Source organism: Chenopodium quinoa, unplaced genomic scaffold (assembly GCF_001683475.1).
Source record: "Chenopodium quinoa cultivar QQ74 unplaced genomic scaffold, ASM168347v1, whole genome shotgun sequence".
Classification (NCBI taxonomy): domain Eukaryota; kingdom Viridiplantae; phylum Streptophyta; class Magnoliopsida; order Caryophyllales; family Amaranthaceae; genus Chenopodium; species Chenopodium quinoa.
The window spans coordinates 217,928-234,368 of record NW_018744996.1 but is presented as its reverse complement, the minus strand read 5'-3'; the positions used below and the strand labels follow the sequence as shown (position 1 = coordinate 234,368).

At 36.8% G+C, this 16,441-nt stretch overlaps 1 protein-coding gene across 4 annotated transcripts; it reads right to left on the bottom strand.

The window, feature by feature from the left end:
* Positions 1–1,156: 1,156 nt before the first annotated feature.
* LOC110707206 (probable tRNA N6-adenosine threonylcarbamoyltransferase, mitochondrial) lies at positions 1,157–12,516 on the bottom strand. 4 transcript variants are annotated; one of them, XM_021885209.1, is made up of 16 exons: positions 12,314–12,516; positions 12,043–12,132; positions 10,802–10,892; positions 8,861–9,101; positions 8,628–8,672; positions 7,765–7,839; positions 6,760–6,856; positions 5,590–5,680; positions 5,361–5,410; positions 3,407–3,597; positions 3,183–3,268; positions 2,690–2,765; positions 2,479–2,562; positions 2,289–2,403; positions 2,045–2,133; positions 1,157–1,565 (listed from the first exon to the last, which is right to left on the bottom strand). In XM_021885209.1, exons 4-16 carry the CDS (start codon positions 9,089–9,091, stop codon positions 1,431–1,433), a joined length of 1,365 nt encoding a protein of 454 aa, XP_021740901.1. In that variant the 5' UTR covers positions 9,092–9,101; positions 10,802–10,892; positions 12,043–12,132; positions 12,314–12,516; the 3' UTR covers positions 1,157–1,430. The 4 variants fall into 4 exon arrangements, 3 of the variants coding, with proteins under 3 accessions (XP_021740901.1, XP_021740900.1, XP_021740899.1); XR_002508438.1 differs by lacking the exons at positions 12,043–12,132; positions 12,314–12,516 and adding an exon at positions 1,819–1,910 and having other exon boundaries at positions 1,433–1,565; positions 10,802–11,756; XM_021885208.1 differs by lacking the exons at positions 12,043–12,132; positions 12,314–12,516 and having other exon boundaries at positions 8,861–10,120; positions 10,802–11,746.
* Positions 12,517–16,441: the final 3,925 nt, after the last annotated feature.

Sequence of the window (16,441 nt, the reverse complement as noted above, 5' to 3'; positions counted from 1 at the left end):
TTCCATGTAGAATTCTTAAAACCACGAGGCCACCAAATAGAATATCCCTTTTATTAATATCCACTTTTTATAATTTTACAATGTCGGGAATTAGAAATATGAATCGTTAAAATAGTATATTGGCAAGCATGAAAATAGAATGGTGTCAACTAAATAAAAATGGAGGTAATATGATACAGTAGAAAATAAGTGCACCTTATCGTGTCAGTGTCACTAGGTTAAGACTTTCTTGATGAGTCATAACGACATAAATCCATACAAATACAAATGGAAAGAGGATTTGAAGTTTTGAATTTATGATTTATGTACCACTAGGTTAAGACTTTCTTGATACTGTAGTATTTCTTGTAAAGGGGCAATTTGATTAAATAATATTCCTAGCATAATCTAATTTTTCATTAAGGTTACATATAATATTAATGATGGAAGTAAATTTTTACTAGAACTCTATAATTTTAAAGGGGTGATTTTTCGATGTAAATCACTTTAATATGTGAACTACAAAACCCATACGATGCTATGAGTATAAGGTAGGCAATTTTAATCATACAATTAGTTGTACATTGCAATGTATAATAGGTTATATTATTTTCTCATTCGCACAAATTTGACTAGCAAGTCAAGTCAAGTCAAATCATAGCTGGATGTGGATTAGATGCAAAGAACGGGACAGTGAGTATTCAATGAGGAAGGTTTGGAGCAGAACTTGTTCGAGGTCAAAGATTTGGACACAATGCTGTATTGCTGCCTTTACCGCTATGATATACCGTGTTTGGAAGGCTGGGAATCATTTGTTGTAGCCTGTATGGATTCCTAGGACTATTGTTAGTAAAGCAGTGTGATTAAAATGTGCTTAGTGTGTGAAAATCACATTTTAATCACACTGCTTGACTTATAAGTACCAAGCAAAGGTGTAAGTAGGGTCACCTTAGTAATGTGCTTGACTTATAAGTGATAGGGTCACCTCTAGTGATAAACTGATAGTGTTAGCTGCTTGACTTATAAGTACATAAATGAGCAAGTAGCTTTCCTCGAAGGTTTGCTCACCTTCAAACTACTGTTTCCGAATGGAATGTTAAGCTGCCTATGCCCTATTGCTAGGAGCTTCAAATTTAAGAAAAGATGGCTTCAAGGTTGCAGGGTAAAACAAAAAAAAAAAAAAAATCTTTAGAACTATCATTGCCCTTGAAAATTGGATTTCACTTATAAGCAAAAAAAATCAGTACATACAAAAAATATGAGTGATGAAGATCTACAGTTCTAATGCTGTAATATGAACAGTTGTCAACTCTTAGACTGAATGGTTAAGGATGACTCCTGCAGATAAGCGTAGCACAGCATTCTTGCATCCTAACGGAAACCCAGCAGCATCAGATGCCTCAAAAGCATCGCTACTTACCATAATGAAGAAACTGGGAGATCATGTGATGCTACAAGAGTTGTTTGGCTGAGCCTTGGATGAGAGATGTGAGAGATGGATGCATCCTGGCTTTTCTCATGGAGCGTGCCTCACTTTTTCCATCAGCATATTCCTCCCCCAGCGGCCATCTAGGTCGGAGATCATACTGCAATACCAAGCAAAGGTGTAAGCAGGGTCAAAATCCTTTTCGTTATATCCAGCTAACTGCTAGTTCAGAAAGTGACTTTGCAGTAAGCAGTAAAACAAGGCATATAAATAGGCTGTGTTTAGTTCCCAGGAAACCATTATTTAAAGTGAATTCTATATTCAATGAAAATCAGGTTTCAAACTTCTTTTCCTTCCTTAGTTCATTGCTAAAAGAGTTAGAAAAAAAAGGAGAAAGAGGAGGGAGTGGATGCCTGGATGGAGGAGAGGAGCGAAGGAAGGTGAGGGATAAGGAAGAAGATGTGGCATTCCTTTCTTAGACGAACAATTTCCACCTTGCAGAAAACTTTTAAAAGCATAAGAACATTACAACTTTACAAACCAGATTTTATGGAAAATGATTTCCCTTTCAATTAAAAACAATCGTAGAGACAACAGTAAGAAGCTTTTATTATGATACATACAGGATCACAGACATACCACTGTATCTTCAGGTTCATCGGCAGGTGGTGGTGTATCAAATCTTCCCATCTGAAAGTGCTCAATGCCAGTCCAAGCAACCATGACACCTTTTGAAGTAATTGGGTTAATCTTACAGACTCAAGGAGGGAAAACCAGTCTTAAATTATTCAACCTGTCTGGATCTTATAGTTTCGTTCATCTTTACATGGTTAAGGAATAAATTAGAGGTGAATTATAATGTGAGACAGCTAGAGTATCTTACCATTGTCAGTACAAAGGCTGGGTGGGGGGCAAACAAGCTGCAGGCCTTTATTCTTGGCAATCTGATCAAGTCTTGCTCTCACATATTGATTTGACGCTACGCCACCTGAGACAACCTGCATAATATCTCTGATGAGAATCAAAAATATAGATTTCAGTAGCAAGTTATAGAATAACTATTGACTAATTACAAAGCATTTAATTGATGGCTCCATTTTCAATGCCCATTCGATAGCTCTTTCACATCTTTCCTCCAAATGCAACACTGCAACTCGCTGCATAAAGCATTTCCCCAAGAGCATCAGCAAATGAAAAAATACTACACAAAGATCCCCTTTACGTAGGGAGAGAGATACACCAAGATAGAAAAACAGAAATAGATGTTTGCTACATGGTAGTAACCTGAAAAGAAGCAGCAATGTCAGCCCTAGAGCTTCTTTCATGGCTACTTGCTAAGGAAAGGGGAATTTCAGCATCACTGCACACAGCCCAAGACTCATCAGCAACGGGAGATCAAGTTTATTATCAGTCAAGTAGCTATTGAACATTAATATTACGAGCAACACCAAGAAAATGATCTAGCCAAAACTGAAGCAAACTTAAACAAGAATTAAAGGAGAATTAGCAACAGCAACTTTAATGAGCAACAGCAACTGTGATATGGCAGTAAATTTCCAATTTTCCATTGGCCCCACATACACCTCTACCGGCCCTTTAGCAACAAGGTGCAGGAACCTCACGCAGTCACACTTGAAATCCATTAAAGGTGAAGACATGCTCTAAAGCACAAGAGATACATACAATAGATAACAACACCCAATTTGGTTCTCAATAGGGAGAGTCTTGGAAGGTCAAGATGTGAACGACCTTGTCCCTAGCAGGTGCAGACACTTACATGTTTTTTGATGCAATTGCCAGCTTCACTTGAGTTTTCAGACCAGCATAGGAAAAGTTGCAATCCTTGTGATGTAGCATTGGAGTCTGATAATATAAATAAATAAATAAGTTAAACAAGAATCGGTGATGAATACAGCCCAACAATATGGTTTATGGATAACCTAAAGTATACATTGTACAGAAGTGACTAGGAAAATGTTTAAGAAAATCAAAGAAGCGAACTTTGAATCTTATAGAGTCAGGATCACCCTCTCGGGCAAGATCCTCTATAGCAGGACCACTACTCCTCCTCATATCAAGGCCAAGCCACTTTGCTGTCTTGTCGTATGCTTCACCAATTGCATCATCAATGGTCGTTCCAAGTTGTATGTAATGGCCCAGACCATGTGCAAGAATCAGAAGATTGTGTCCTCCTAAAAAGAAAATTAAAACTCTTTGAGATGTTTTGAAAGATCTATATCATGAAAAAATTGCTCGAAGTCATAAAAATTTGAATCTGAACAATTTTGTAAACATGACAAGAAGCTTATATAGCATGTGTAAGGGGAAAAAATAATCATTCTGCACATGAATTAACTAGAGTAACGAATTACCTGCTATGGCCTGTGACACCACCCAATATCTATTTATGTCATCTAGTCCTCACTTAGTCAAAAAAAGAGGGGAAAAAAAACAAAGGAAAGCAAAGCAAAACAAATAACATTGACATGTAAAACACAAATCAAATTGCAGGAGTAAACACCACAATCAAGTACCAAACTTTGCCCAAAAGTTGCAGGCAAGGTACTGAAGTTTACAATGTTGCACTTAGAGTACTGGAGTAGGCCATCCCCCCTTTTACCTTCAACAACAGGTTACTTACAATTAAAAACAAGGAAAAATAAAAATCTGACCAAAATAATTAATGCCCGACTTTGAAGTCATTTTTTATTGAATTCTCAATAACCCAAATCCCAAATACTTGTTTTAATCAATACCCAGTTGCTAAAATATGGAAATTCAATTACCCAGATTTTTATAATTCCAGAAAATTTTCCAAAAAAATTAAAATTGGGAAAATGTGAAATTTGGGAGAAAATTTTTGATCAAGAGATAAGAAGACAAGTCTCTTTTTTTTATATATTTTTTTTTATTGCAGAGTTTGTTTATGAAAATCAGAGCTTAAACTCCATTGTTAAGCTTCATTGTTTGCCATAACTCTTGCCACTTTGGTACAGTAATTTGTTTCAAGTCATCTAGTACTCACCTGACCTCCATTATCCCATAACTAACAATACTAAAAAAACCATCAAATTTGCCTTTCAACCTGTTCATTAATGGCGGACAATAACAATTAGAAGACAAGGATAAGTGGGTGCTAGCGAGATGTTATGGGTCCAGCCCAAGTGGTAGTAAAATGAGTGTTACTTTGGGTCCAATAATTTGGTCCATTTCAAGTCATTTTACTAAGTTTTGTAAGTCCTCTTTGAGGCTTATTTATGTGGTTTCTCTTGGAAGCTTTTGAGGTAATATCTTGTGGTTAACAAGCCACCAAGTAAGCCAAGTTTCAGCTGAGAAAACACACGCACAAAGAAGAGAGAAAGAGTAAGGGTTTTGAGGAGTATCCATTCTCGGATTTTTCGATGTTTGCGGGTTTGCGAATTCTTCTTGGACACGTGTTCTATTCTCATGCTTTAGGTCTTTATTATCCCTAGACTATATATATGTCGTCTTGTGTCTTTTATTGATTCATTCACAAAATATTAAACACAAGTGAGGGTTTAAAAGAGGTTTTGTGAGAGCATTTGAATATCATACTATTCATGCTTGTATTCATCCATTCATTCATCATCTAATATTACTCCATAGTGCAAGGTGGGTTTTTTCTCCTGATTCTCGGGTTTTCCCATGGTAACATCGTCTCCTTTATCTTTGCTTTGAATCTTTCATACTTGTTCTTGGTTGCTTGCTAGTTGTTCATTGTATTGTTGTGGGTTGATTGCATTGTTGTTAGCACTCTAAATCCTATCATTACTCTGGAAAACTGGAAAGATCATTCAATTTCTGGAACATGGAATTACGGAAAACAGCATTGAAACTCAAGCTCATAATATTACTTGGAGTTATAGACTCATAATGACAAAAAATAGCACAATTAAAGAGAAAGGTAAAAATGATATTAAGTGATCATTATTACCTGAAATGAGCAGAGCCATGAAGGGAAACTGAAGGTCTCTATCTGTCAACCTGAACACCAGAAAAATTAAGAAATGCAACCAACAAATAGTAGCTTTTAATAACCGCAGAAGAAACAAGGTTCTAAACAATTAAAACTCTTTAAAATCCAAATACTAAGGAATAAATATTGATAGGCGGATTGATATCAGATTAGGCAATATATTTTGGTGCAGGGTTGTCAGTCATACCTTGCTACTAAAGTATGGGCCTCCATATGATGCACGCCAATTATAGGCAGCTGGAAGCTACGAGCAATTTCTCGACCTTTACAGACACCAACTACAGTATTGAGAAAGAGAAGTCAGATACTTTTACAAATATGATTCCTTAAAGCTCTGAACCATGCAGCTTGCAAGAATCATGGCCAATAAGTAGAGCACTCTTGTCTTCTCTTTCCATCATTGCTCTCTTTTCCCCAAAATGAAAAACAGACAGAGAAAGGGGAGTTAAAATAATTACAAGGTATGACTGACATTCTGCCAGTCGACATTCAGCCAGTCATTAAGATGATAAAATTAACATAGAAGCGGGGAGTCACCACATCTGTACTCATACTCCCATGTCTTGCCTTTGGAACCTTATTGGATAAATATTTGAAACGTTAATGGACATTGGAACTTATTAATGATCATTTCAGTATATATAAAAAGCCAGAAAACCTAAGCACATAGACACAACCCATACCAGACAGTTAATGAACTCTGAAAATTTCAGTCTTAGTAAGATAATTACAAAAGTTATCATAAATAAGATTGAAAAACCACATCCAAAAACTTAGAAGACAAAACACATACTGGAGTATAGAAACCAAACTGCTTAGGCTTGTCATCATAGACAGAAACCCTCTCCCTCTTTGACAAGTCGGCAAATGAAAATCACTACTACAGGCGCAGATTGAATTAATTCAGGCACCTCGGTAGAGCAAAACGTTAACCTACTCTATACTACATCACAAAATTCATGTTAAGACTCTCTAGCAGCTGAGAAGACAAGGACACACTCTCAAACACGTCATACCCCACACAAAAAATTTACTCAATCCCAACGAGACTGCAACCTGCATTGTGGTACGAAGTTTTTATTTTCCTGGACTATTCCAAACTTTTTACATCAGCGTAAAGAAGGAAATAAACCCAAAAAATGTGAAAAAAGACCTAAACAGAATCTTCATCTCCTCACTGTTAGTACCAAAAAAATCACTTGAGCAAAGCCATGGTCCAGGACCAGACAGTATGTAAAAACCTGATAATCAACACATCAACCAGATTGCTCATTTCTCAAGTATGTAAAAACTATAAGATATTTTTCAATTTGCACCAAAATAAAACAACACACAGATAGTTAACCGAATACATTACCACGTAGGCAAAGACTTAATCCAGGACCAATAGTAACTGCGACTGCGGAAAGATCTTTAGCGGTTAAATTTGCTTTATCAAGTGCTGCTTGTGTAACCTGCGGATGAGGAAGGTAAAAAATAAATAAGAACATTGAGATGATTGCATGCAACAGTTTTAGTTAAGCCATGTTCATAACTAATACTCACACCTGAGAACCTAGATGAATGACTCATACAATTACAATACATGGAATTTCTCCATGAACAGGGTGTGGGAGTTGAAAAATACGTAGCCTTACTATATAGTGCCTCCTCACTAAGGCAACTAACTATGACAACCCATCAATAACAGATAGGTGGGGGTTTTGCTTATAGGATGCAATTGCCAGAACAGTTGTAAAATGCAGATTTTCTTTTCTCAACAAAACGATGTTGCCTAGCACAAAGCTCAATACTGTAGAAGTTTGGGAGGATCAAGAGTCAAGACTTCAGCAATCAAACACCACCCATTTCCATAATATTCTGACTGTCTTGACTTTAGGAGCACAAAAAATGGATATCAGATACAGTTACATGAGAAGTAACCTCAATAAATGAGAATCGTTAAGAGTCTTATCAATACACTAAAGTTATATATCTACTAAGACACAATGTTTGGAGTTAAAGACTCTTTTTGATACCTAACATAGACTTGAGGTTATATAAATAGCTTTTTGACAACTCAAAATCTCATACCTTCATTAATTACTCCAATCTTCATAGTCCATATATCAATACAGGATCAAGCCCACCACCAATAACTAGTATAGGAATTTAGGCAACTAAGGCTGTTGCAAGAACAAGAAGGTATACACAAAACAAAATGACTCACAAGAAAGCATATCAGAAGGTTGACTGAAAAAAGAAGCAAAGAGAAGTTTCCAAATTTTCTGTAGCAATTCTGCAGGTCATTTTCATTTTACGTTTAGAAATGCAAACAGCAACTTATTTATCAACGGAAGCTAGTCAGACTGATGTAATGTACCCAATCAATGGCCCTCGAATGGGCCTCTTCAGCCATTTTTGGGGCAACTCCTCCATATTGGACAAGCAGATCTGCCTTGATCAGCACAAAAAATAAAAATAAAGAATTAGACAAGTAGATAAACACACTCATGTTCCTTATATAAAACGAAGTTTGTTGTAATAAATATATTAGTAAAAAGAAGGTTATCAATTTAGCAACTTCCATTTAAGGACCTATGATTATGCAATATCCCCCTATAAAGCAAGACACCACAATGCATTAACAAATTAATAGGGTCAAAATCAAAAAAGGACAACCCAAAGGTAGCGCTAGACTGCGAGTGATATCAGCAACCAACGAAAAAAGAAAAACCTATGTCATAAGTACATTCAATACAATTCCATTATAAGCGTTTATCAGCTGTTAGAAAGCTACTTAGCCTATACTCCTTCCCTATCATCCGTCATTCACATAACTCTGGTGTTCACTGAAGCAATCTTTGTACTCCGTATAAAAAAGTGACATAGCAGGCAATTAAGCACTCCCTAGTCTCAACGGCCAACATTCTAAAATACAGACTGCCAATTCAATGTGCCGGTGCCAAACAACTCTTCAACCAAGTAATCAAATTGATAGTTCATGAACTCATCAGACCCTTTCAAGAGTCATACACAATTAAGCTGAAGAATGAATAAAATTACAGACAATTGCTCATATACAAATGTATTAGAAATCTAATCTTATCTTAGTTTTGACTATTGACTATGTCAATTGCATAATTGAAATTTGCATGTGTACCACTCAACAAGAAAATGTATAAAAACAAACACAAACAATTCGACCATAAAAACTATTAGTGAAAAACGAAGTATCATTTATACCTGAGTTGACACGACTTGACTAAGAATTTCTCCATTGCCTCTCACCTGAAACTCAAACAATCAAAATTATCATTATATATAATTTATATAATCACGCGTCAATTGGTGTAATTGTTTTAACTCGTAGCTATTATATTTATTTATAAAGCTCTACATATATCATTTGGCACAACAACATAAAACCCAAAGTAAATAAAACAAATACAGAGTAGAATAGTAAGACAAAGACTTACAACAGCAGCAGCGGTGTCATCACAACTTGTTTCAATCCCAAGAACAATCAAATTATCCACATTTGCTGAATGGGTTTTGTGAGAATTGAATTGGGTCGTGGAGAAATTAGCAAAATTAAGATGAAAATGAAGTTTTCTATGTTGATGAAGTTGTCGTAATTTGGAGAGTGTAAACTGTTTAAAGCTATGTTGTAGTGCTGTGTTTGTTAGGGTTCCCGTCACACCCGCCATTTTATACTTGCTACAGAGAAACAGAAAGAGAGGAATATATGCAGTGGCGGATCCAGGATTTGATTAATAGGTTGTCCCATCATCGTCCATCGACCGCATAAAATATCAAAAAATAATCAAAGCTTGTATAATGAAGAAAAAAAAATACATAAAAAAGTTCATTTCATAAAGTAATGCAAATACATATTACAAACGAATTTTCATGTTTTGATAACGACTTACAATATCATCCATGCTAACATTATAAAACAAATCTCTTTCTAGATAATAAGTAATCAAACAATCATTCAACATTTGACTCCCATGCTATTACGCAATTTATCTTTCACTTGCATCATTCTGGAAAATACTCTTTCTACACTTGCCGTTGCAACGGGAAACATCAACACTAACTTCAAAAGTAAGTAGACTCGATCATGAGTTTCAAACTTTCCCGTCTCAACAAGTTTCGTAGAAAATTGCTATCAAGTACTAGCAGATTTCAGAAATAGGATACTAAATTTAGGCTAAATCCAGTTGGCAAATTTGAGTTCATATATGCATACAAACCTCGTAAGAAATTCAGTGCAATATGGTCATACATCTCACAAATACATTTTCAGAAGATTAATTAATTTAATACGGAGTAGGACTTGTCAAGTTTTTCCTCTTATTTTCCCTTTACGACAAAAACTTCTTTGAGGAATTAATAATTCAGATTGTCACAAATACAGTTCCCATAAGATGACTCAGGAAGCATAAAATTTAACCAAGTCATTTAACTGTTATTCCAGTAGCCAAAAGTTTAACTTGCACACAGACTCAATCAATAAAAAGGGGAGAAAACAGTAGAAAGGAGTCGTTACTTGGACCTAACCATTTCAATGTAAATTAGTCGGAATCATAGCAATAGGCCAAGACGCAAAATAGGGAGGAGGAAAGCAAAGAGAAACATAGTCCTTTTCCCAGCAGCGATTGTTTTTTTCATCAAAACTAAACAAAAGCCCCCATCAGTGGCGTCTCCCGGATTTCCAAAGAGGGGGTTCGAAACTTCAGAAGTTCAGAATCATAATTAACAAAGGAACAAAAATATAATAATTAAATATACAGTACATAAGTTCAAATTATGGATTGCAAATAGATTACACAATACAAATAGAAAAAAAAATAAAAATTACAGAAGCATTCTTCGAGATTCCTAAAAGGCAGAGAATAATTTGAAAAGAATTTTTGACTCTTTTTTCTTTTCCTAATATTTTTTTTTTAATATTATTATTAATATGTATATTTTGGCTGAACTGTTTGTTTTTTTTTTTAAATAAATGATGAATTATTGCTTAATGGCTTAATTATTAGTGATTTTAGTTTGGTCTTCTCAATCTTGTTTTATTTGTATTTATGACATATCATCCTGATTGTTTAGAAAATAATTAGGTTCTTCTGTATAATTGGGATTGGCTTATATTATGCCTTAAGTTAACTTTGAACCTAACATTTTTTAATGAACATTGACAATATGTCCATATCTAAATAATAATGCAAGCTGATCAGCATCCTTTTGTAATAATATCTGTCCATTTCACTCTAGCATTTTTGAACTAGCAGTATGTAAACTCATATAAACAAGCAATAAGCAACAATCAACAATTAAGTAAGCAACAATCAACAAACAAGAAACAACTTAACAACAAACAACTAAACAAGTGCGAAACTGGGAAGCAGCAAGCTCACCAGACTACCGTGGACTCGTGGAGGCAAGAGGCGTCGACGCGTCTTCCGTGTGGTCGTCGTCGGACGTCGGTGGAGCAAGGAACCTGGTCGTCTGCCGTACGATTTAGCGAAAAAAATCCCCAAATTGAGAACTTAAGTAAATTAGCGAATTATAACCAATCTTCAGCGATTTACAAAAAATCCCCAATTCGTAATGTATATTAGCATATGAAATTCAACGATTTAGCAAAAAAAATCCCCAAAGTTAGGGTTTTGCAATTTGGGGGAATGAGGAAGAGGAAAGCTGAGAAGGTAATTGCGTTCTCCTCCGTACCTTCTCGGGCTGTTTGGTAAGTGGGATTATGGGTTGGGAATGGGAATAATAATCCCTAATCTTTATAAACCCATGTTTGGATGGTGGGAATTATGATATAAAATGGGAATAGGCTTGGGAATAATTAGCTTGTATTCCCTACATTTTATTACTTGGAGGGCAGGTAATATTGTGGGGGAATTCACTGAATTGTTAAAAAGGTAATATTACCCCCTCTTTTGTGACATATATTACACTTTTTTAATATGTAAAGGGTAATCTTGTAAATTATGCTTTTAATCCTTCTATTATTCCCACATACCAAACATAGGATTTAAAATTTCTCAATCTTATTTCCAAAATATGCCAAACAAGGGATTGGGATTATCTCATGAATTCCCACCTATTAATTCCCATTCCCACTCCCACCTTATATTCCCCAAATTCTCATTCTCATTTGCCAAACGCTCCGTCTAAGTCTTGAGGAAAACAGGAAACAAAAAGAAAAAAAAAAGTGTGAGTTATGGGTTTTGAACCCACAAACTCTTGTGTGATGGGATGTGAAAAAAACCATTAGGCTACAGCTTTACACAAATATTTCATTTAACCTATTTCGCTTTTTTTTTTTTTAAAAAAAAAAAAAAAAAGTTTTTATTTTTTTTTCAAAAAATCAGTGGGTTCAATGAACCCACTTTGGATCCGCCCCTAGCCCCCATTGAAGAGGGTAAAACCAAAGTAATTGAACCAGTTTATGGAAATGGCCAGCATGAGTGGCAGACCCCACATGTCAATTGAGTCGCACCTGTGGTCTGAGCTACAGCTTTCGCATGGAGACGAACAAGGAACAACGAAGAAAAGAAAACCAGTCTCATCAGAGAAAGCTGCCAAAAGACAGCAACCACCAACCTCATGGCTATTGAGTAGCACAAACAGATTGTCAAAATCTAACCTTAAAGACTGCTTCAATGGAGGAGAGAAAGCTCAGAAAGTCAGAAGCCGCTTCAATGGAGAATTTCGAGTACGCTCCACAAACCAAACCCTGCAACACATTAGCAACCAAAATTGACTCAATTATCAAACTAGACTCCAAAAATTATGTTAAATTCTTCGAGTATCTATAACCAATAATTCAATTATCCAACTTCGAAGAACCCTAAATTGAGTATATAGTGGAAATTAATTTAATTAGGTTAATGATTAAAGAAAAAGAAGCATCTAACCTTTGAGACTGCTTCAGTGGAGGAGAGAAAGCTCAAAAGCCCTTTCAATGGAGAATTATGAGTACGCTTCAATGGAGGAGAGAGAGAGGAAGCCGTGTAAATGGAAGTTGTGTGGTTTGTGTGTTCTGGCTTTCTAGGAAGAGAGAGAGGAAGGAGTCAAGGTGTGAAATTGATCTAAAATTTTTTTTTATTTAAAAAAAACAAAAAAAAAAAAAAAAAAGTGTGTCATCGGACCCACAATGACTACATGTGGGTCCGCCACTAAATATATGGAGAGGTCCTCAGTTCAATCACTAATTGGCTACTCAGTCTATCAAGAAATCATGAATTAATACGTAAATTGGATGAATTTATTTGGAAAAATTGGTTGTTATAATCTCAAATTTGACTAATTTTTCTTTAAATAATTTCAAGTTTTTATTATTTTGAAATTATCTCAACCTATTTAGGGTATTTTCTAATAATACGAGTAATTCGAATTTTATTTCTGTTTCCAATAACAGTGAGATCAACAAAAATAACACTTCGGATTATTTTAGAAAGATACTTATATAAGTTGATATTATTCAAGGATAATCAATAGTTCGGATTATTTAGAGTAAATCGGTCAAAGCTGTAATTATTAAAATTAATTTTTCCAATTTAGTTTGGAAAATTCTCTTCCGTAACACTAAGTTTTTTCATTATTATTGGTATTATTGATTATCATTGATAAGTGTTATTTTATTGCCTCCGTTACTTTTTTTTTTTTTTTTTTTTTTTTTTTGAAAGAAAGCTAATCAGTAAATTAAATAGCAAAAATATCCATCCTTACATAGTGGGAAACAGTAGGGGGAACACAATTAAACCAAATTTGCTCAGGATCAAAGGGGATAATTTTTGCAAGATTATGAGCCACCGTATTTCCATACCTCTTCACATGGCTCCATTGTAGACTACTATACCGTGTACTTTGAGCCATAGCATCACTTAACACCATATCCAGATCTGTGTTGTGCCTTTCCTCCCTCATGAGTTTTGTGATAATGGCTTGGCAATCAGTTTCAACAATAGCATTGTTGTGTCCGAACTTTGATCCCAAGTTTAGAGCCCAGGTTATCGCCTTTGCTTCCGCTACTTCGACCGACCACCATGCCCTTATTCTTTTGGAGGCTACGAATATAACTGACCCTTCTTTATCCCTCGCCACTACACCCATACCAACCCAGCCCTCGTTGGTAACCGAAGCATCTGTGTTGATTTTAATGAAACCAGAGGGGGGGGGGGGAGCCCATCTGTTAGGACTTGTGCAAGGGATTGACGCAACAGCCCTGCCCAAAGCTTCTTCCATTTTCTTGCTTTCTTCTGCCCATCTCAGCACACGAGTCATAAGCAAATCAGTGGAGCCATCTTTCCCTTGGAAGATCTTCTTATTTCTGTCTTCCCAAATACCCCACATCAGGTATATGCCACGAACCTTAACTTCCTTTGCCAATTCTCCCCAGCTTTCAATAAGTTCACAGGGGGATAGAGATGCAGCATCCTTCTTCATCTCTTCACAGCCTAATCTGTTCCAAAGGTTGTGAATTCGATCACAATCAAAGAACGCATCATTCTCACACCAAGGACACCAATCATTTTCAGTAAGGTGTTGATGTTTGAGGAGCCTACGAACAGGTATAGTGTTCGTGCATAAACGCCACAGAAAATTTCGAGCTTTTGGGATAACCTGTACCTTCCAAATATCAACCCAAGCTTGGTGGAACTCATCTAGATTACATCCCTTCCCCAACATATAGGAGGTCTTGACAGAGTACTCACCGTTTTTTGAGAAAGCCCAAGTCAACTGATTAGGAGGACTTCTGGTGCTCAAGGGAATTGCAAGTATGCCCTTCGTATCTCTTTCATTGAAATTTTCTTGTATTTTGTCATAGTCCCAGACCATAGTCTCAAAGTTAATGAGATCACTCACCTTTGTGATTTCCTCAGTGGGAGTGCTCGTTGCAAACTGGCTCACCTCATCACATATCCAGGGATCTTCCCATATATTTATGTTGTCTCCATTGCCCACTCTCCACAGCATTCCTTCTTTTACTAATGACTTCGAACCCCATACACTTCTCTACGAGAAGCTCCCTCCATAGCCAAGAAAAGAGCCAATAAAGTTCGAGTTTTTGTAGTACTTGCCCCTCATTACTCGGCCTAGCAGGGAAGTATTATTAGTCATTAATCGCCAGGCTTGCCTCCCTAATAGAGCTTCGTTAAAAGTTGTTAAATCACGAAATCCCATCCCTCCCAGGCATTTAAGAGTACACATTGAATCCCAGCTTCTCCAATGTATACGTTTCCGATCAATACTTTGCCCCCACCAAAAATTTGCCATTGCCGCATGAATCTTCCTGATTACTTCCGTAGGAAATTTGTACACCCCCATGAGATAAGTTGAGATTTCTTGGATTACCGACTTTAAGAGAACCTCTTTCCCGGCTTGAGACAGTAACTTTTCCTTCCAGCCTTGCAATTTCTTCCATACCCTATCCAACAAAGCTTCGAAGACTCCCCTTTTTGATCTCCCCACAATGTTTGGAATCCCGAGATACTAACCATGCCTTTCAACCTGCTTCATCTTTAAAATAGCCATAATCTCTTCTTTTTTCTCAGTCTTGACCCCCTTACTAAAAGACACTTCCGATTTTTCAAAATTTATTTTTTGTCCTGATGCTGCTTTGTACTGGTTGAGAATATCAACAATGTTTGAGCATTCCCGACGGTTGGCCCTAGTAAAGAGGAGGTTGTCATCTGCAAAAATAAGGTGAGAGATTTCTGGACCTCTTCGGCTTGGCTTAACACCATGGATCTCCCCCGTAGCTACTCTACTCTGAATCATATGAGAAAAGGCATCAGCTACAATAATGAATAAATAAGGAGATAGAGGATCACCTTGCCGTAAACCTCTATAGGGAGTGACTGCACCACACACTTCACCATTAATTACGAAAGAGTATTTAACTGATGAAACTAATCTCATCACCAAGTTAATCCATCTCCCGTCAAACCCCATCTTCAAGAGCAATTGGCTCAAGAAACCCCATTTACCCTATCATAGGCCTTACTCATGTCCAGCTTCATGGCAACGTGCCCCTTGTGACCCTTACTTCTCTGTTTCATGGTGTGGAAACATTCCAGCGCAATCAAAGCATTATCAGTGATAAGCCGACCCGGAACGAAAGCACTTTGAATCACACGCAACACTTCTTTCAATCTGATCACGAGACACTTTGAAATGAGCTTGTATATCATGTTGCAGAGGCTTATAGGTCGGAACTCAACAGCATGTTGCGGTTCCTTAACCTTTGGAATAAGTGCTATGTTTGTTTTATTGATGTTCTCCGGAAGAGGGTTCCCATTCAAAATCCCCGTCACGAAATTTGCTACATCATTGCCTACAATATGCCAAAAGCGTTGATAGAATATAGCATGTAATCCGTCCGGACCCGGGGCCTTGCTAGGATGCATTTGTTTAAGAGCTATATGAACTTCCTCCTTTGAGTACGGCCTCATCAACATTGTATTCATGGATTGGGAAACTGCTACCGGAACATGGCTCATAACCTGTTCGACATTAGCAAAGGTGGGGTTAGAAGTAGTGAATATGCCTTCAAAATAATCGCCAATTATGGTGGATATGTCCTCCTCTTCTGTTTTCCACGTCCCTTCTTTATCCCAAAGGCCCTTAATTGTGTTCTTTCTTTGTCTTTGAGAAGCTTTGTGGTGAAAGTATTTTGTATTCCTATCACCCTCTTGAATCTCCGACACCCTAGATCTTATATGCCAATAAGCCTCATGCTTCTCTTGTAATTCTTCCAGTTTCTTTTCAAGCACAGCACACCCACTACAGCTTGCATCACTGACTGGTTTCTCTTGGGCTTTTTGCAAAGCCTCTTCAGTCTCATTAATCAGTTTCCCCAGGTTCTCGGAATTCTCCTCTCTCCATCTCAATAGTCTTCGTCCTACCACAACCACCTTCCCCACAACATCAAGACTGGCTGCCCCCTCCCACGCACCTTTAATAACCTCCTCACACCCCTCCTCACTCAACCAATAGGTTTCAAACTTGAAACTTTGCCTCTTCTTTTTCTTCTTTTTTGT

Bases quoted from the DNA above. Each gene is read 5' to 3' on its own strand.
- LOC110707206 (XM_021885209.1), bottom strand. From the start codon at position 9,091: ATGGCGGGTGTGACGGGAACCCTAACAAACACAGCACTACAACATAGC. The intron at 5,411-5,589 runs GTATGACTGACA...TCTGGTGTTCAG, and splicing joins GCCCATACTTTAGTAGCAAG to GTTGACAGATAGAGACCTTC. The intron at 2,404-2,478 runs GTAATTAGTCAA...GATATTATGCAG, and splicing joins AGCCATCAATTAAATGCTTT to GTTGTCTCAGGTGGCGTAGC.